This window comes from Lingula anatina, chromosome 6, assembly GCF_051362555.1.
Source record: "Lingula anatina isolate TDL-2025a chromosome 6, LinAna3.0, whole genome shotgun sequence".
In the NCBI taxonomy this organism is placed as follows: Eukaryota; Metazoa; Brachiopoda; class Lingulata; order Lingulida; family Lingulidae; genus Lingula; species Lingula anatina.
The window spans coordinates 7,323,066-7,341,098 of record NC_141772.1 but is presented as its reverse complement, the minus strand read 5'-3'; the positions used below and the strand labels follow the sequence as shown (position 1 = coordinate 7,341,098).

The 18,033-nt window shown below is 35.2% G+C and overlaps 3 protein-coding genes across 3 annotated transcripts; 2 read left to right on the top strand and 1 right to left on the bottom strand.

Annotated features, from left to right (window-relative positions):
- Positions 1-571: 571 nt before the first annotated feature.
- On the bottom strand, positions 572-7,749 carry LOC106161656 (pre-mRNA-splicing factor ISY1 homolog). The gene is made up of 11 exons (XM_013538672.3): positions 7,650-7,749; positions 6,903-6,925; positions 6,624-6,675; positions 6,157-6,265; positions 5,388-5,500; positions 5,015-5,076; positions 4,509-4,564; positions 3,555-3,677; positions 2,826-2,947; positions 2,398-2,490; positions 572-1,957 (listed from the first exon to the last, which is right to left on the bottom strand). Exons 1-11 carry the CDS (start codon positions 7,650-7,652, stop codon positions 1,844-1,846), a joined length of 870 nt encoding a protein of 289 aa, XP_013394126.1. The 5' UTR covers positions 7,653-7,749; the 3' UTR covers positions 572-1,843.
- Positions 7,750-7,805: 56 nt separating this feature from the next.
- LOC106161655 (U3 small nucleolar ribonucleoprotein IMP4) lies at positions 7,806-11,655 on the top strand. The gene is made up of 10 exons (XM_087015144.1): positions 7,806-7,810; positions 8,038-8,080; positions 8,288-8,396; positions 8,682-8,765; positions 9,000-9,109; positions 9,593-9,725; positions 10,056-10,210; positions 10,457-10,551; positions 10,712-10,785; positions 11,205-11,655. The coding sequence occupies exons 1-10, from the start codon at positions 7,806-7,808 to the stop codon at positions 11,312-11,314; spliced, it is 918 nt and encodes a 305-aa protein (XP_086871270.1). The 3' UTR covers positions 11,315-11,655.
- A 311-nt stretch (positions 11,656-11,966) lies between these two features.
- Positions 11,967-17,606, top strand: LOC106161653 (histone-lysine N-methyltransferase SUV39H2). Its single transcript, XM_013538668.2, has 6 exons — positions 11,967-12,318; positions 12,835-12,914; positions 13,120-13,968; positions 14,457-14,609; positions 15,032-15,161; positions 15,449-17,606. Exons 1-6 carry the CDS (start codon positions 12,147-12,149, stop codon positions 15,667-15,669), a joined length of 1,605 nt encoding a protein of 534 aa, XP_013394122.2. The 5' UTR covers positions 11,967-12,146; the 3' UTR covers positions 15,670-17,606.
- The last annotated feature ends 427 nt before the right edge of the window (positions 17,607-18,033 follow it).

The following is an 18,033-nucleotide window of genomic DNA, read 5'->3' as shown; positions in this document are numbered from 1 at the left end:
GTGGTTTTGTTTATGACGTAAATAGTGTCATAGAACCGGTGCAGATACACACGTGAGATTGAATTGTGATAAATGTAATGGTGTTGGTGCTTCGTTGTTTATCAAAAGATATAGGAAAGTATGACAAATATGTTATAAATGAGGTTAAGAGCAAATTACATGTTAAATTAGTGCGTTTGGACAGAACAATGAATCAGCAGTGGCTTTGTATATAGTGAAGGTTATCTCCAGAAATCAACGACGATATCTGCGTTCGTAAACAAGTTATGAATATCTTATGCGCAGGTTTGTGACACAGTTTCCGCGGATTTGTTTCAGATATCCCATTACTAAACTCGTCACTGCTCATTAAAACTGATAAGGAAAACGCTTATGTGTAAAAATATTAGCATTTTACTTGGATCAAGACATAAATAAGATCGATTGGATGTTTTTGCAATTATCAATTATCTCTCTATTTACTTAATATTTCATTTATTTACTTATGGGATCTTTGTACTTTCTATTGTATTATGATGCTGGAAGAAAGAAACAAATATAACAATCAGAAAAAAGAATGAATGAAAGAAAATGTTTTTAAAAACATTATTTTAATGAAAATATTATAGAAAATCTATCCTTTACATATTTACAGTCTGTTTTTTGGTTTTGAGTTACACCAAAGATTGGTAACCTAAAACTTAAATTCTTAATCAAAAGACAAATCAAACAAAAGATGGTAAGTAGGTCAAAGCATAGACCGTAACAACTGAAAGCAGTTCCAAGAAAGTAAAGGCCCCCTACTGCTCTATGTAAACACATATAATGTATGAGGAAAATAAAACCAAAATCCACAAGCAGTTTATGGTAATGGATAAACAGCTGATTTATATGACATCATTCTTCTCACATTAGTCATCCGGTTTACAGGGCACTGCCCTAAAAAAAGTGCCTTAATAACACTGATGTCACAGTGCTTTAGTCCCAGGCTTTCCCATCATTCTTTACTTGATAATCTACACACTGACTCATGGCATAGGTGCCTGAAGTCTGTATTGTACACATAGTAAATTGATGTTTAAAATCTAGTAGTTAACAATCTGGAGTCAAAAAAATATAGTCCGGTTTGCAAAAATCTATTAATTTCTAGCAAATACCTAATTACTGCCTAATCAATGAATGGTTAAACATCCTTTGTATCTTGAATAGCTATGTTTTATCTCAAGTCGTAGAAAAAAAAACTTTCCTAGCTGCATACAATATTAGGTTAATTAGGCAACTTTTTGCATGCATGCATGTATGTTGTGATTTATAGTCTGCAATAACTGAAGCCCACTGATGTTTACGAGTGATGTCAGTGTATTTTACAATATTCTATACATTCCAAGTTTAGATCAATCTAGTTTGCTCGTCCTTTTCATTGCAGCTCTTGATGATACTCCAAATGTTTTTCAGTTTCACAAATTTATTTCTTCTGTATGTATCTGCCAAGTTCTACTATTATCCATCACAGTTCTCTCAGGTTTCATATTATTTCTCTATATCATATAGCTAAGGATCCACTGCCAGGAATAAAATCTTGCTCATTCCCATTTCCTTATAATGAATGCCAGGCACACAATTTTAGGAAAACTGTCATTTAGAATCAGTCCCAGCTGAGCATGAAAAGCAACTGCTTGTCAATGTTTTTTATAGCAGTGATAACTTATCTTCGCCTCATATTTCCCAGACACAGCAGCTGTACCTGCCATAATTTTTTTTCTGCCTTTACATTTCCTTTGCTCATTGCATCGGCCTATGAAGGTTGCATTATACTCTTCATGTTATATCACAATTCCAGATATACATCTTGAAGGGCATAGTCTCACGTGTCCAGCCCCATCATCTGTTTAACCTGGCCTTCCTCAGCTTGTAATGCCTCACTGGCATATTTTTCTAAAAGTTCTTGTTTCTTTCTTTGAAGTAATGCTTCTTCAATCTGAAAGTGAAAGTGAAAGCAAAGATGATCAATGAGGGAGACCCTAAGGACTGTTATTTACTGATAATAGGGTGGTCCACAACCTGACCAGTTTGGTACATTGGAAGAGGTTGTGATAAAATCATATTAATGACTTATTTATACCCGAAAGGTGTTGTAGTCTTAAAAGATTTAGACAACTTCACTTACAATGAAGACGTCAACACCATCAAATAATATTTGACATAATCACAAATGCTTAAATTTATTGAAACTATATTAATTAATTAATCAATTACCCCCTAACATAACACAGTGAAATATGGAGTCAAAAATGAGATCACGCTAGTATATCTATACAAATTACGTAAATAACTAAGAACTGCAAAATTAAACATTAAATGGCTGGAACCAATGAGGACCAAAAGGGGGGGGGGGGGGGAGGAGGAGGGGGGACTCACCTCTTTCTGAGATGGAACAGGTACATGAGCTATGAAGCTTTGTCCACTACCTTCCCCTGTGTCCATGGCACTGACCTCATCCTCTTCATCAGACTTTATAATAAATTAAATAAACACATGGAATATAACCTGCAGTACACAAATTCATGACAAAATTTCCAAAAATTCAAGAAACTAATTTTTATAAAAAAGAAGAAAAACCCCAATTAATGAAGCAATTATAATAAGCACAGGGTTAAAAATGCACTTCGCTTTTCAATTCATCCCAGCCAAATGAATATGTCATGATGCCCTAGTTTTAATAATTGGTGGGGCCTTTGCTATGTTTAACAATTCAATTTGATCAACTAATTTGTTCAATAAATGATATCTAACTTAAATTAAATGTATCAATATCACAAATCAAGTGAGACAAATTCAAGGTTCACCTCATGTTCATTAACAGCATAGATATCCTCTTCCTTCGTCACAACATCGTCATCTGGGGGTACCTCGCCTCTCAAGATGGCCTCTTTCTTCTTTTTCCATTCTTCTACTTTGTTGGCTATGACTGGTAATAAGAAAAAATACAGTTTTACAAATACATTTGAAATCTTTTTCCTTTCCATATGTCTCAGACATATCTAGATAAAAAATAGTTAAATATAATAAGAGCAAGTCATAGCAAATAAATATTATGGTACAAGAACTGCTTATTTATGAACGACACTTGTAAAATGCATATGAAATTATACCAAAAGAAAGTTATGTATAAAAGTGAATCAAACAGAAGACTGTAAGGTTCTCAGATGGCCCATGTGCATCCTGGGAGGTCCATCACTGATTGCCATAGCAACAACAGTCCTTTTTGTCCATCTCTTGACTGTCTTACACTAAAGTAACTTCCTTATTCAATTCCAAAACCAATTTCTGAAAGAAATCCCATCTTTTCATCCCTTTTCATCAAATCCACTAACAATTCACAAGTGTGATGTCATTAAGCTAAGATTATCACCCATCGCTGTGTAATTCAAATGCTTTCTTTCATTGTGTTTTTTTTTCCTGTCAAGAAAAAAATATTCAATAAGCTAGAAAGGCACTATTTCAGAATTTCTTTTATAGTAAAATCATCCAATTGAAAGAAAAGGAAGCCTGGAATTAGAATATTCCCCCCATACCTTCCTTCTCCATTTCCTGCTCCAGAGGTACCAGAACACCATCATCCTCATCTCTGTAACCATAGTAATCTGCATCTATATTCTTCATCAACTCTGATCTGGTTTTTCTTGGCGGTGGCGGAGCTGAAAAAAAATCCAGGTAACACATGCTTGATTTTTGCCAACTCTAGATAAAATCTTTTATTTTTTTTCAGGCCCCCGTTTTACAAAGAATCTTAAATCCGTAGTCGACTAGGAGTGTTTCACAAAGAATGTAATGTCTTAGCTTGGCGTGCTTACCGTAGTCGACGCGCACGAGAAACTCTTCAAGAAAAGGAGGTGTAAAATTTCTAAAGTTTCACAAGACATGACGTTTCATGGCCTCTTTCGACCGAGAACGATCGTTTATCAATAATAAAGATCAGTCAAAACGTAAACAAAGTTTGTTTTTGAACTTTATTGATTAGTTTAACTTCAATGCAACTTCAAAGCAACAGTAAAACATTAGCTTGTCTTGGAACACAGCTGTCACACATCTAGCGGTCAAAAACATAAACAAACCCGCGATTGGCTGGGTGAAGGTGTATTTCATTTTTTATTTAAATATTCAATAAATGTCAGTGCTATTCAAGGACACTATAACATAATATCTTGAAGGAGGTATGTTCTTTCCAAATTTTTGTTGTTTATGCTCTCATTTACCGAGTTTTAGTTGAGCTTGCTGACTTAAGTCTCCGCCCGAGGAGGCTAGACATCGTCGACTAGCAGCTAAGAAAAAAACGATGTAAGCGACCTTTTAGGTTCTTTGTGAAACGGGACTTAGTGACGTAACGACTTAATTACGTTGGTAACCAAGCTCTTAGTCGGGGAAACCGACTTAAGTTTTTTTGTGAAACGGGGGCCAGATCAATAAGATTTGATATTTTAACATTTGGCATTTTGACCCATTAACTTTTTTAATGAAACTTAAATCACCTTCTTGTTCAAACAACTCCCGTACACCTGGTAAATCTTTGGCAGCACCAAAGTACCTGAAAACACAGACACATTTGTGTAAAACCATTTCATAACATCTTAAGATCAGCATCCAACAAACTGCTATTGTTAAGCTACAGCAATGGAAACTAAATTGATGTGACTATATTTAATATTAAATTCAAATCAAAATGCAAAGTTTTTATCAGCAAACACTGCACACATATTTATTGAAGTCCCAGACGAGTAAAGGTTTACCAACTCATAAACACATTTTATCCACTTAAAACAATGACTTCTACTTGTGCAAAATGAGGGTCCATTATCAATGACATGAGCACCCATTATCAATGACATGAGCACCATGATTGTTTTAAACACTTCTTAGACTCATTATAAGTACATAAATAGACATTCTTATAACTTTGTCAACAGTGTCGAATAAAAAGCATTTTTTTCTCTCGATATTAAACCAAATCCTTAGAATGCCCCGATTTCAGACTTACTTGTATCCCTTGTTCCCTGGAACCTCCTTCCCTTCAGCATCAAGCATTTTAGGACCAGTTTTCTGCGAACAATGAAGATACCCAAATAAAGGCATCTTTCACATACTCAAAAAACCAAGACACTACAAAGTCCTTAACCTTTAACAACACTAATCAAATACAAACGCACACACACAAACTGTGCCAGATCTATTCCAAAGAATGAGAAATTACAATAATAAGCTAGTTAAAGATTTCACAGCTTATAAAAGGGACATGGGCTTCTTTGATGCTCATGCTGTAATTTTTTCAAAAATATTATATGTTCAGATATATTCTAAGTACACTATTCTATTTTCAATTCACACCACAGATTCTCTCATTCCATACATACCCTGTAATCAGGCCCTCCAAGTTCAACAATACGGTCTTCCCAGTATCCCTTTTCTCGTAATAGTTTGTTGATTTCATCATTGAGGTCCCGCAAACGAAACTCGCCCAAACCAGCTGAAGTGCAAGAAGTGACAAATGATGAGAAACTCTTCTCAAGTTGATAAAATTAATCTATATTCATTCATTTATAAATAACCTTTTGAAAAAATGTTGGAAGTTCTGATTTGCTGAGTGGTCTATGTACAGACTAGAGAAAAGTTCTAAAATTTGTAATTTTCAGTTTTACTGGATGCCTTGAATTTGCCTGTTGCCTAAGTAACTCATTATATAGGAACCCCCACATTGCCCAAGAATGTAAGTCTAATAGGTAAATTAATCTGGTGACATAAAATGATGTCACAACATCCACTTCCTGTTCATTTAGTGGGAACTACATGTTACAAATGCTAGGTTCCCCTGAAATGTCTTTTAGATTATACATAATATACACTGCTACCGTTACAGTGTACATAGTATGCACTGTAACAATTACTAAAAACCATAATAATTTACACAGTCATACAATATAAAGAGGAGATATCAGCTGGCCCCTGTGCACTCTGGGAGGTCCATCACTTGTTGCCATAACAACAGTCTGGAGCCCAATGTCTCACACACTGAGACATCAGCCTTTAGCGTGCAACTCATCATCTATCTCATAGGTATAAGAAGAGACGATAAGGGAGTGTATTAGTATTAACAAGGAGAAATAATATTAGATAAAATTTTACCATTTTGAATCTGTGCAACTTTTCTGGAAACTTCTCCAATAATCTGTCTTCTGAACTTCTCTGCTTTGTGTACATCATCACATTCTGTTGTCAGGTACGGTCTTCTTTCCTGAAGTAAACATGGATTTTCATTTTAAATGCTCATGTCATATAAAGCAAAGATCTTAGTTTCTGAATTTTTCCCCCCATCACTTGCAAAATCGCACATTCAGACAACAAAAGGTGGGCCTCAAAGGTGTCTTGTTTGACAAGCTGATCCATCAGAATACTTGCTATAGTAGAAATACAAAAGCAGTGAAAAGATGTCAAGCTCTCAATCTGCACTCTATAGATAAAAACCCAAGATATTACATAGTTCTTAACAAGAAGAAACCTCTTCACATGTCAAGAGGCCAATTTTCTATTTACAAATGTACTGGTATGCCAATGTGTAATGAGATGGCAATTCTAGGAAGATGTTTCCTCACCTTCTCCTTCACATTATCTATGTGTGCAGCCCTCCACCTGGCCAGCTTGGTCCTGGAATATAATATGCCATTAGGGACCGTTAGAAAGTTTAATCAACTTAGGTAATTTCTTAAGATATGCAAAAATTCCTTTGGAAATAGCTTGATTAAAAGAACTGTTTCAAACAGCCAATAGGGTAATTATTTAAATTTTCTTCTATTGCTATATACAATGTTATTAATTTCCATCTCTCTTCAGGTATGTGAGACACAAGCATTCGTTTTAAATAAAATACTTACATGGCTTTCTCTGAATTTCGTGCCTATAATTAAAGACAAAGTGATACGTGGTTTTAAAAATCGTATAATTTAATCATTTTTCTATTAAATGCTAAATCTGTAAGGTCAAACTTGAAGACAGAAAAATAGTATACAGTAACACATGAAATTCATGCTACACATTATACTCCTTTGCAGATCCTATGGTGCACTTTCTTTTCATTAAAAATACTGCTGTTTCAGTGTTTGTCAAGTCGTTTGGCTTCAAAAAACTATAAGGTACATTGCTTTAGTCAGAACAATTTGTTGAAAAAAAGATGAAATACTTAGTATTTTAACACCCCTGTGGCCACACAGGACAGAAAAGAGTATTTTGTGAGAGCAAATAAGGAGAATGTGTACATGTATTTGGTACTGAGAAACTACAGCTAAAAGAATCATTATTGTTTTACGAATAAACAACAGTCAAGCATATCATATATATAAATATATATAAGGGGCAAACTAATATTTCACAATGTTTTGGTCACCAAGAGCTGTAAGTTGGAAGTTGTTGTCAGTGTTATGTTGTTTAATTGTTGTGCAGAAATTGGAAAAGCAAGTAGAGTAAATCAACGTAATTTTTCACTGTATTTACTAATTTTAGCTGGTTTAAACTGACATAATATTAAATATTTACTTTAATAATATTAAATTAAACTCTTTGAAGCATTTAACCCTGAATATGAGAATAAGACAAACTAATCATTCAAAGATTAACCCTCTTACCATCGCGAAGACGAGCACGTTTGGCCTCCGTTTTTTGTCTTCCGGTTGAGCATGCGCAGCAAAGCTTACCTTGACCTATAAAAATGGTGAGTTGAAACACGTGGAGTGTTGTTTATAATAATTATTGCTCTATGTAACAGATTCCATTAAGTTTATATGGGGTAATCTATAAACAACAAAAGATTTAACAATCGGTGTACGATTTGAATGCTAAGCGATGCCCCGTAAAGCTTTTTTTTTATATAAAAATGTTTATTTTGGACTGGTCACTGTGAAGAGTGAAGACTTCACTGCATGAACTTAGTGATGTTTGATCATTTTGACTTGAGACTGAAATGGGACAAGTTTCATCTGCCATGTAGTGGTAGTGGTAGTACAATCATAATAGTGCAGTACAGGGTGTAACAAAACTTTACTTCTTTACTTCAGAAGTTAGTGTTGTTTTCAGGGTTTACTACTGCTGCATTCCAGTGTAACAGAATTTAAACTGAACAGAATTTGTGATTTTCATTGTAAAATGTTAAGTTGGGGGTCTTCAGAAAAGAAAAATAAAAATAGCAGCATAACACTACCTTGCATCCTTGTTTTCAAAACTGTTAATGAAAAAGATAAGATTTTAAACTTATTGTTTTTTCTAGTTACGAAGACAAGCCAGGCAGAGAAGGGAGTATATTTATAAAAAGTCCATAGAAGAGCGCGAGCGAACTATAGCAGAAAAAAAGCAGAGACTCAAAAGATCACTAGATGGTAAATTTTTACCTTTTGTTTTTGTGTGTCAATAATTTCAAGCCATACATATTTAAATTATCAGAACAGATTGATCATCAATAGCTCTCTCCTTTTTACCTAAAATGAATGTATAAAATAAATGTAGTAGAGGTTAATTGCCAGTGGTATATATGTTGCATATTTTTCTGATGTGAAACTTTGAATTTGCAAATTGATGTTGTGTGCCAAAATGGACCCTCATATGGCTTGTATCTTTCACTTCATCTGCTTCATTATCTTAGATGTTTCCAATATGTTTTTCAGAAAATAATGTCATTCCCACTGATCTAAGGAAAGATGCGTTGGACTTGCAGAAGACCCTGGACTGGGAGGACGAGGGAGGGGAAGGTAGGTGGACATCTTTGGGATAAAAGCAAATATTTTTTCTCAAACCATCAGATTGTCCAGTATTGTTTGTTTAACTTTTGTTCATTTGGTAATAGTACCAGGCATATTGTCCAATAATGTAGAGGAAACAAACATACAGAAATTTATCACACACAAACACACACACACACACACACACGCACACACGCACACACACACATTTCGCAATGAATTAACTTTTGTTTTTTCCACCAGGTGTCACTACTCACATAGATGATGAATACAGGTGGGCTGGAGTGGAAGATCCCAAACTGATGATCACCACTTCCAGAGACCCAAGCTCCAGGTTGAAACAGTTTGCCAAAGTAAGTGAAGTGTTGTGCATTAAACTTTTAGAGGTCTGCAGATTGAAGGGAGATCACAAACTCCTAGTTAATATCTATTTGGTGTACAGTTATTTTCTTTGAAATTGAGCTGGAATATTTTGTTTTAAAATTGAAGCAGTATTAAAAGAAATCCCATTTTTTATTTCCTGCAGTGCAGCCAAGTCATTAACTTGATCTTCTTCTAAATCTTTTAACATTTTGCAAAAAAAAAAAAAAAAAAAGGCCATTTTTGCAGCAGTTTTCTTTTAGGTGTGGACCTTATAAAGTTATAAGCTTTTAATAGTGACAAGAAAAACATTTGTCACATTTTTAAAGAGAAATTTAAAGTTTTACTGTTTGTTTATTTGTTATAATACTACAGAAAGGTGCTCAAAATGGAAACGAGTGATTGATACATATTACTAAACAGAAAGAAAAAATGTGACACTTTTTGACTTGCATATTTGGTGTGCTTCTCTTCAGGAAATTCGGCTTATATTCCCCAACTCCCAGCGCATCAACAGAGGTAACTATGAGATGAAGCAGTTGGTACAGGCTTGTCGCTCAAATGATGTCACAGATCTCATTCTGCTACACGAGCACAGAGGAAATCCAGGTCAGTCATGGGAACAAGTACAATATTGAGACAGGGATTATTATTCTGCTCTCCATAAATGTGAATAAAAATTCAGTCAATCTGGGCTCATGTGGTCATATCTAGTGTTTGCCAAATGCTGGAGGTAATTTACTTTTACCTTATATAAATATTAATATAAACATTCCCTTTGCTTTTCAGTTATTTATCATTTGTTTGGTAAATTTGTTTTAAATTGGTTTAAGCCCCCTCCCCCCTCCCCATAAAAAGAAAAAAATGTACACTTGTCACACACACCTACCCCCTCCCCTCTTAATAGTTAAAGATATATCAGAATTTCTCTCCTTTCAGATGGGCTAGTGGTGTGCCACCTCCCCTATGGCCCCACAGCCTACTTTACACTATCCAATGTAGTGATGAGACATGATATTCCTGACGTAGGGAAGATGTCGGAGGCCTACCCACACCTCATTCTCAACAATTTCACCTCAAAGTTGGGGCAGAGAGTAAGTAGGAGATGCTGCAGACCTCAAATGCATTTAACTTGAAGTTCTTTATTTACCTGCATATTGCACTAGTGACTGAGAATAAGCTTCTATATATCTTATTCATTCTGTTGTTCAGCTCCAGCTGTTGTATTGTCTTTCTCTGTGTCCTTTTATGCTGTATTTCCCTCTTTAAGCTTGTCTTTATTGTTTTTATTCTTCTTATCTGAAGAAATGACATGGTATTGATGTTGTAACCTGTTCCAGGTATCTAACATATTGAAGTACTTGTTCCCTGTGCCAAAAGAAGACAGCAGGAGGGTGATCACATTTGCCAACCAGGAGGATTACATATCATTTAGGTGTGTACAGTTACAAACACTGTGCTGCAAGCTTACACTGATTTTACATAAATTTATTTATTTTTTTGTTAAGTTTAAAAAAGGATATGATAACTTTATTCGGTTATTTATTTATTGTCATGTACTGAAATACATATCAGTTGCTGATTACTTATTTTAGGCATCACACATATAAGAAGAAAGAGCGCAATGATGTGGAACTATCTGAAGTAGGGCCAAGATTTGAAATGAAATGTAAGTTTTGATAAATGTCTTTGAAGCTAAACGTTTTCATTTATTCTTTACAATTGATTTGTATTTGTTTCTTCTTTTAAAACTTGATATCATTAACAGTATTTCATTCACTTTTACAAGGTTCAATTAAAGTAGAATATTATGAACCTTCATAGATTTGTTTTCTGAAACTGAACTGTTGGTTTATGGTAACCTGTAATCTTACTTTTGACCTTCTTAAAACATTTCTGAGTATTATTTTCCCAACTATAGAAGCAAGCAATGACCAGCAATAATGCAGTGAACTCCTAATATGATTTTCTTTTGTATTATTTTGTGAGAAAAGTGATAAAAAATGACATATTTTCATTGCAAGTTCTTTGTTGGAGTTCAGCACATTTCAATTTTTTTTTTTAATTTGTCTCTGTTTTGTTTTTCAGTGTACCAGATCATTCTAGGCACACTTGATAATGCTGACAGCGCAGATGTTGAGTGGGTTTTCAGGCCCTACATGAACACTACAAAGAAAAGAAGATTTTTGGCAGACTGATAAAAATGATGTGAAACCAGATGACAAGACAAAATTCTGTTTACCTAGAACTGATTTTCTTTTAATAAAAACTATAGTTAAAGCAACTTTTCTTGAAAAAATGCTGTCTATGAAATGTTTTAACCTGTCACAGTTTATCCATTGTTTAATTTATTTTTTAATTCAGAAAAAAATAAGTAGAGAATCTATTGATCAAAAAAGGAAAAATTAAGGGAAATGAAGTTGGACTTTGTAAGATTATATGCTTTCACAAACCAGTGGTGCAGAAAGCAAAATTTGTAACAGAACATATGAAATTTCTTTTTATCATATTTATTGATATAATAAACTATTTTGCTATATTTTGCATGGTTTTGGATGAACTTCATCGAGAAGGAGAATCATGTTAATCAATAGCTATAATTTTACTTAATCCTTGTTCAAAAATAAGATGTAAAGAAAAAATATTAAATTATGTTTGTCCAAGTATAGTTTTGAATAACTTGTAACTGCAACAATTGTATGCTCCAGGATATAAAATAGGCGTAAGTCTTATTTTCACACAGAAAAAAATTCACTTGAATTATAATGTTGCTCCCGTCTTGGCTATGGTCGATAAGTGCTGCCACCTTTCGCCAAATTTTAGTGCAAAAGACTGTCACGTGACATGCATTTCAACCAATCAGCTGGTATAATAATGGCTGCAACCGGGAAATTCATCTTTAATATTTTGGCGCAATTTTCTATTATTATATGACCTAATTGGCCAAGTAATTGATTTAATTGACCCTCTGAATTTGCAACAGTGCCTGTAGGACTAAATCAAGCATACCTTTTATGCTGAGAAGACAACATGGAGGTTGAGTGCAGGAAAGTACAGGTGGCCTGCCTGTGCAACATCCCCGATCTCCAACGTGCATGCCAGAAAGTAAATCTTAAATTTTCTCAGGAGACGAACGAGTACCTGCTTTATCTGATGTTGAAGAAACTGGGACCATGGATGGCCCAAAAACTGATCCATAAGTGTAAGTGCGGCATTTTTCTCAGTAGATTGCTGCTTTTGAACAGCTAAATTCTATCCATGGAGAATTTAAATCTTTTTAAAATTCAAAAGCATTTTAAAAGATCTCTTTCTTCGATTGTGTACTGAAAGTGGTTAATTTAGTTTCACTGTTAATATAGTTTCTCTGCTTCATTAAGTTGGTCAAGTGTTGGGAAAGGGGTTTCACTCCCAACAGCAACCTGATACCAAGAAATTTTGATGACCCCTCCCCCCTCGACATTGCATCGTCAACATTTTGATGCCATTGGGGGGGGGGTCAGTTTTCATGTGTTCCTCAAATATATATTTATGCCAATCACCTCAATAACTGAAGCATTATGTTATTTTCAAACACCCCATGTATATTTATCAGAACAAAAATGTCAATGCTTCCTAAGTAAGTAATGTGAAGTTATAACTGAAAATGCCACATCAGACTTATTCAAGAGTTTTATATCATATTAAGATTTATAGATGATGTATATGTATTCTGTATTAGTGGTGGAGCATGGAGAAATAGAATGGAACAGTGATGATGACTTTGAAGTAGAGACCATTTTGGACCATGCAGAAGAAGATGTAAGTTAATCATGGGTATGAAGTTGATTCTTGAAAGAAAGAAAAAGAAATAAAAAAAGTGTCATAATTTGATAGCTGTGGAAGACATTTTTCCAGCTTAATCAGAAAAATTGTACCAGTATTTACCATTTGGATTTTGTTCCCATGTCATTTAGCATCAGTCTTATAGAAAATCCTGTCGTAATATGTAAATTATATATTTTAGGGTGTGACGTATTATTTCATCAAGTGGCGAGGATGGCCAGTATCATACAACACTTGGGAACCTGAAGAAAACCTCAATTGCCCAGAAATACTAGAGGCATACAAAGAAAACTTAAACAAACCTTCCAAGCGAAAACGAGAGGCTGACTCAGACGACGACCAGAGCTACAGCAAGCGAAGAAAGCTGCAGGACCTCTTCTCCAAGATTTCCAAAAACAGAACCATATCACCTCTTAAGTTACTCAGGATTTCTCAGAGCCCCACCAAAGGCAAAGGCCTGTCTCGGGTCCAGAGTGCCATGACGAAGCACAGCAAGCCACACAAACCCCGCAGAGGGGGGCAGACATACTCCAAAAACAGCAAGTGGTACAAACAGAGGAAGGCGGACATACAGAAAGCTCTCAAGGACTGGGAGCGTGAACTCAATGCTAAAAATACAGACCCTGCCCCTATATTGGTAGAGAATGATGTTGATCTAGAAGGCCCCCCTGATAACTTTATCTTTATTGATGACTACAAGGCCGGAGAAGGGGTGATTATTCCTCAGGACCCTATAGTAGGGTGTGAATGCACCGACTGTGCCGACGAGAAGAAAAAGTGCTGCCCTGCTAACAGTGGTGCCAGTCACCCATATCATCCATCGTCGGGACGTCTACGCGTGCCCCCCGGCACCCCCATATACGAGTGCAACAAGAGGTGTGCGTGCCCCCCTGAGTGCCCCAATCGCGTCGTGCAGCATGGACGCAAGTTTAAGGTCAGCATTTTTCGTACCCACAATGGTCGAGGTTGGGGCGTGAAGACCAAGCAGAAGATTAAGAAGGGGTCCTTTGTGATGGAGTATGTAGGCGAGGTAGGTGTACATATAATCAAAAAAGGACAAAGTTGTGTCCTGTTCTTGCTGTGTTTACCTTAAGTTTCTCTGTAAATAATGGGCCTTGTAACTGTAGGACTTCCCTAAGTTTTAATATCCTTGATTGTTTGTTCAGAATGGTATACATACTTTAGACTACAAAAAAGTATATAGTTACAGACATAGGGAAACTGCCTGTCCAAATAGTCATGTCCGCTTGAAATGCCAGTGGACCTGAAAAAATTTTGTTAATACATTTTCCTTGGACTGGCAAGGTTTATGTGAAAATGCATACATGTATAATGAATCACATGAAAACATAGACCAATAGAAACTAATACTTTGGAACAGCACAGAATTCGGGGAATTGGTAAATTTCTTGCATTGCAGGTCCTCCACTCATTCAGTATCTTGAAAGGTACCCCACTATTCTTACTGTGAAGTGATATCAGTTTATGAGACATTTTGATGCTTTTCTTAAATTTCAGGTGATCACAAATGAGGAAGCTGAGAAACGTGGCCGAGTCTATGATGCTGAAGGGAGGACATACCTGTTTGATCTGGATTATAATGATGGAGACTGTCCCTATACTGTAGACGCAGGCTTTTATGGAAACGTCTCGCATTTTGTTAACCACTCAGTAAATATATTGTCGATACCTTCTTGTTTCTTTGTAAAAAGAATTAATACTTTATCTTTGTATTTATTTAATAGTTGATTAATTTTGCTCAAACCCTCAGTTTACAGATTATTCATAACCCTCAGTTTACAGATCATTCAAATGATTTATTAGGTTCAGTGGTAAAACATTGTTAAAATCATAATTGATTTGTGACAATCGAGTCCCCTTCTGTTCTATAGCTGGTGCTGATACATTAATATTCTGACTACTCTTACTAGTATTTGGCTAGGTAATATGTCAGTGTTTTGAACAATGTTTATGCACTCTCTCCCTGCCCCCCCCCCCCTCCTCCTCCTTCCTTTCCTCTGTCATTCTCTCTCTCTCTCTCTCTCTCTCTCTCTCTCTCTCTCATACTGAACTATCATTTCCTTGTTTCCCAGTGTGACCCTAACCTGGCAGTGTATGGAGTATGGATTAATACTCTGGACCCTAGATTACCTAGAATATGCCTGTTTGCCAAGAGAGACATTGCCAAAGGAGAAGAGCTCACTTTTGATTACATGATGACTGGTAAGTATTATGACCATAACATGCCAGACTGCATTCAGGCTGGATTCATATCTTTTAGGTCTTCAAGCCCTGGGGAAACTGGTTGGCATTACTCTAATTTTTTTTTTCCAAATGGCTGTACAATATAGGCTAATGAAGATTTTAACTCAATTAGAAATATGTTTGGACAAAACCAATAAAATATTTAGTATTTTCCTGAAAGTTTGGCTAAATTACCTTGGTTTAAAGTAGTAATTAGAAAAGCACACAAGATATCAAGGCTTACTTTTATTTTCTGCCTCTCATAGGGGATACCAGCCAACAAGCTCAGCCCAGTTGTGCTCTTCCCACGGCTGACGACATCCTGGAGACAACGGTGACAGAGGAAGGCTCGGAGATCATCACCACGTGTGCCAGCCCTGGATCTCTCTACCCCTCTGAGGGCGCTGAAGACCCCGTGCCTGCCACTGAAACGTTTCGCATGGTTTGCCAGTGTGGAGCCAAAAATTGTAGGAAGTATTTATTTTAAGGCCTTTATTTTTATAGGAAGTAGGTAGTAAAAGGGTGGTGAAAGAAGTAGGTTTGTAGTCAAGGAAGTCATAGAAATAAGCTTTGTAAGATAGGGGCTACAAGGTAGCGTTGAGTTAAAGAACTAGATTGTTGTGTTGTGTGTCACTAGGAGGGCTAAATATTAAAAAAATTTGATGTTTTAGATGAAGTAGATTCTGTGTACATGTGACTACATGTCTGTGTTTGAAATGATTGGATATTTTCCAGGTTGTTTGTTCACATCCATTAGTTAGCCAGTTAGAAAGACATGATTTGTCTTAAAACTGAAGAAAACGGTGAAGTTGTCCTTCTTTTAAATATTTTTAGTGAATATGAGGTACTCATTCAAGATAAGCATTGCTTTGCATTTTTTGTACGAGTTGTATGAGACAAACTTTAATTATTCAAATAGATAATTTTTACCTACACACGGGGTTGAATTATTCAGGTTTTGAATTACCATTTTGCATGTTAACAAAAAACTAATTGTGACTGGTACTTTTTATTCATCTGCTGAATTTCAGATGTAACTTGTTGTGTTTTAGAATAAAGTGCCTTTTTTTAATTAAAAAGTTGATAGTATGCCTATTTTTATTCATAGTTTATTTAACAATATTTTATAATTTATGGCAAAAAAATTAAAATTAAGATGAGCAGTTTTAGTTTTGACAACATTTATGATGAATTTCAAGTTATAACCAATATGGTTTCATAATGATGTCCAAGTGTGGAATTACACTTGATGTACTTGCATGAAGATAGAGATGTGTGTTTGTAACATATTGTTCATCACTTTTTTTAGAATTAGCTGCAAGACGGTTTTATATTTTAGTGGCTTCTGATTTGGATAATAAGGAATAATGATCCTTGGGCAGAGAGTTGCAAAAATGTTAATTTCATCAATTCAGATATGATAAAGGTCGGTTTCATTCCAATGCTGATGAAAATGAGTTTATATATTCAACCTGTCAAGGAAAAAGGTATCAATCATTTCCTGACAGCTGAATGGTTCAAGTTCAATCTTTGCACAATGATATATTAGGTGAATGCATTGTAGTTGGTTCCAAAAGTATTTTTTAATTCTGTGTTCAAACTTAAATTCTTCTTTGTCTTAAATATTGAGTAGCATTTTTGCTTGAATTTTTTTTTCCATATATTTGACTGTAATTTCTTTGAATAGAATGTTAATATTTTTTCCCCCTTTTTTTTTCAATGGAAATTTTCCACACATTAGTTGTGAATAAAAAAAACTAATGGGAGAATGAAATATAAGTATCTTTTCTGTAGAATTCAGCAGAGAGGATGTTTAGAAGGCTTGAAACCAGGAAATGAGAAACTGGTTGTCTGATGGATATGTGTAGAATATATGGTACAAATGAGATGAGGTAATGTGAAGCTCAACATTATTCCACCATGAGTTCACAAGAGTTACAGTGCTGATCTAATTGGAAATGGAGACATTTATCGTGATGGTGTTATGATGTATATTTGTGGTCGATTGTAATGGAACCCAAGCCGGCACACCTGGGATTTTTCAAGGAAGTAATAATTGTTTCTGCCTTTATGGCGTCTTTGTGAACAATGAAACTCATGCAGTTATGGATGGATTTTGATAAAAATTTACGGGATGGGTCAGAAATGGGTTAGCTGTAAATTGAGTATGTTTTGGTGTTGATACATTAATTAATGAGAATTGAGCTACCTTGGCAGGGGTTTTCACTGAGTCCTGTTCTAGTTTTTTTTTCCCTCCACTCCCAGTCCATGAAGCATGAAATTAATGGTTAACGAGGAGGAGTTCAAGTTTTGATGTGTTATCTTCGCCTTCACTTGTTGCAACACTTGTTTTATAATTGCATTGATACACCAATTGGCATCTGTACGTCATATTCAGAAATAAATGTATTATTTGAAATGTTAGATGGTGTACTTGTTGTTTGACTACACCCACTATGGTGACAACTGAACAACACGGAATCGTGATAGTGTCTGACAGACATGAATTTTACTTTTAAACAAGGATATGGTTTAATGGACTTTGTTAGCGCTCAGAAAGACCCTTGGTAAATGGAAGTTCTTTGTGTGATGTCTTGTTTTTATCTTTTTGCATATTGGCCTTTATATTTTTGTCATTTTATCTCCTATATTCACCTCTGAATCCACTGAGTGTCCATGTTTTAACTTTTCTTTTTCTGTTCTTTTTCCTAGATCTTTTATCATGTCCATATTTCTGCTCTATGCATCTACCTTTAGACATTGGCTTTAGACATTTTTTTTTTTTTTTTTTTTTTTTTTTTTTTTTTTTTTTTTTTTTTTTTGAAACAGGAAACGGTGCCCTTTGCTATTT

Bases quoted from the DNA above. Each gene is read 5' to 3' on its own strand.
- LOC106161655 (XM_087015144.1), top strand. The intron at 8,081-8,287 runs GTTAGTGTTGTT...TGTTTTTTCTAG, and splicing joins TTTACTTCTTTACTTCAGAA to TTACGAAGACAAGCCAGGCA. The intron at 10,786-11,204 runs GTAAGTTTTGAT...TTTGTTTTTCAG, and splicing joins GCCAAGATTTGAAATGAAAT to TGTACCAGATCATTCTAGGC.
- LOC106161656 (XM_013538672.3), bottom strand. The intron at 6,266-6,623 runs GTGAGGAAACAT...TGTTTACTTCAG, and splicing joins TAGATAATGTGAAGGAGAAG to GAAAGAAGACCGTACCTGAC. The intron at 3,678-4,508 runs GTGATTTAAGTT...ATTTTTTTTCAG, and splicing joins GGAGTTGTTTGAACAAGAAG to CTCCGCCACCGCCAAGAAAA.
- LOC106161653 (XM_013538668.2), top strand. From the start codon at position 12,147: ATGGAGGTTGAGTGCAGGAAAGTACAGGTGGCCTGCCTGTGCAACATC. The intron at 14,610-15,031 runs GTAAATATATTG...CTTGTTTCCCAG, and splicing joins CGCATTTTGTTAACCACTCA to TGTGACCCTAACCTGGCAGT. The intron at 15,162-15,448 runs GTAAGTATTATG...TGCCTCTCATAG, and splicing joins TTTTGATTACATGATGACTG to GGGATACCAGCCAACAAGCT.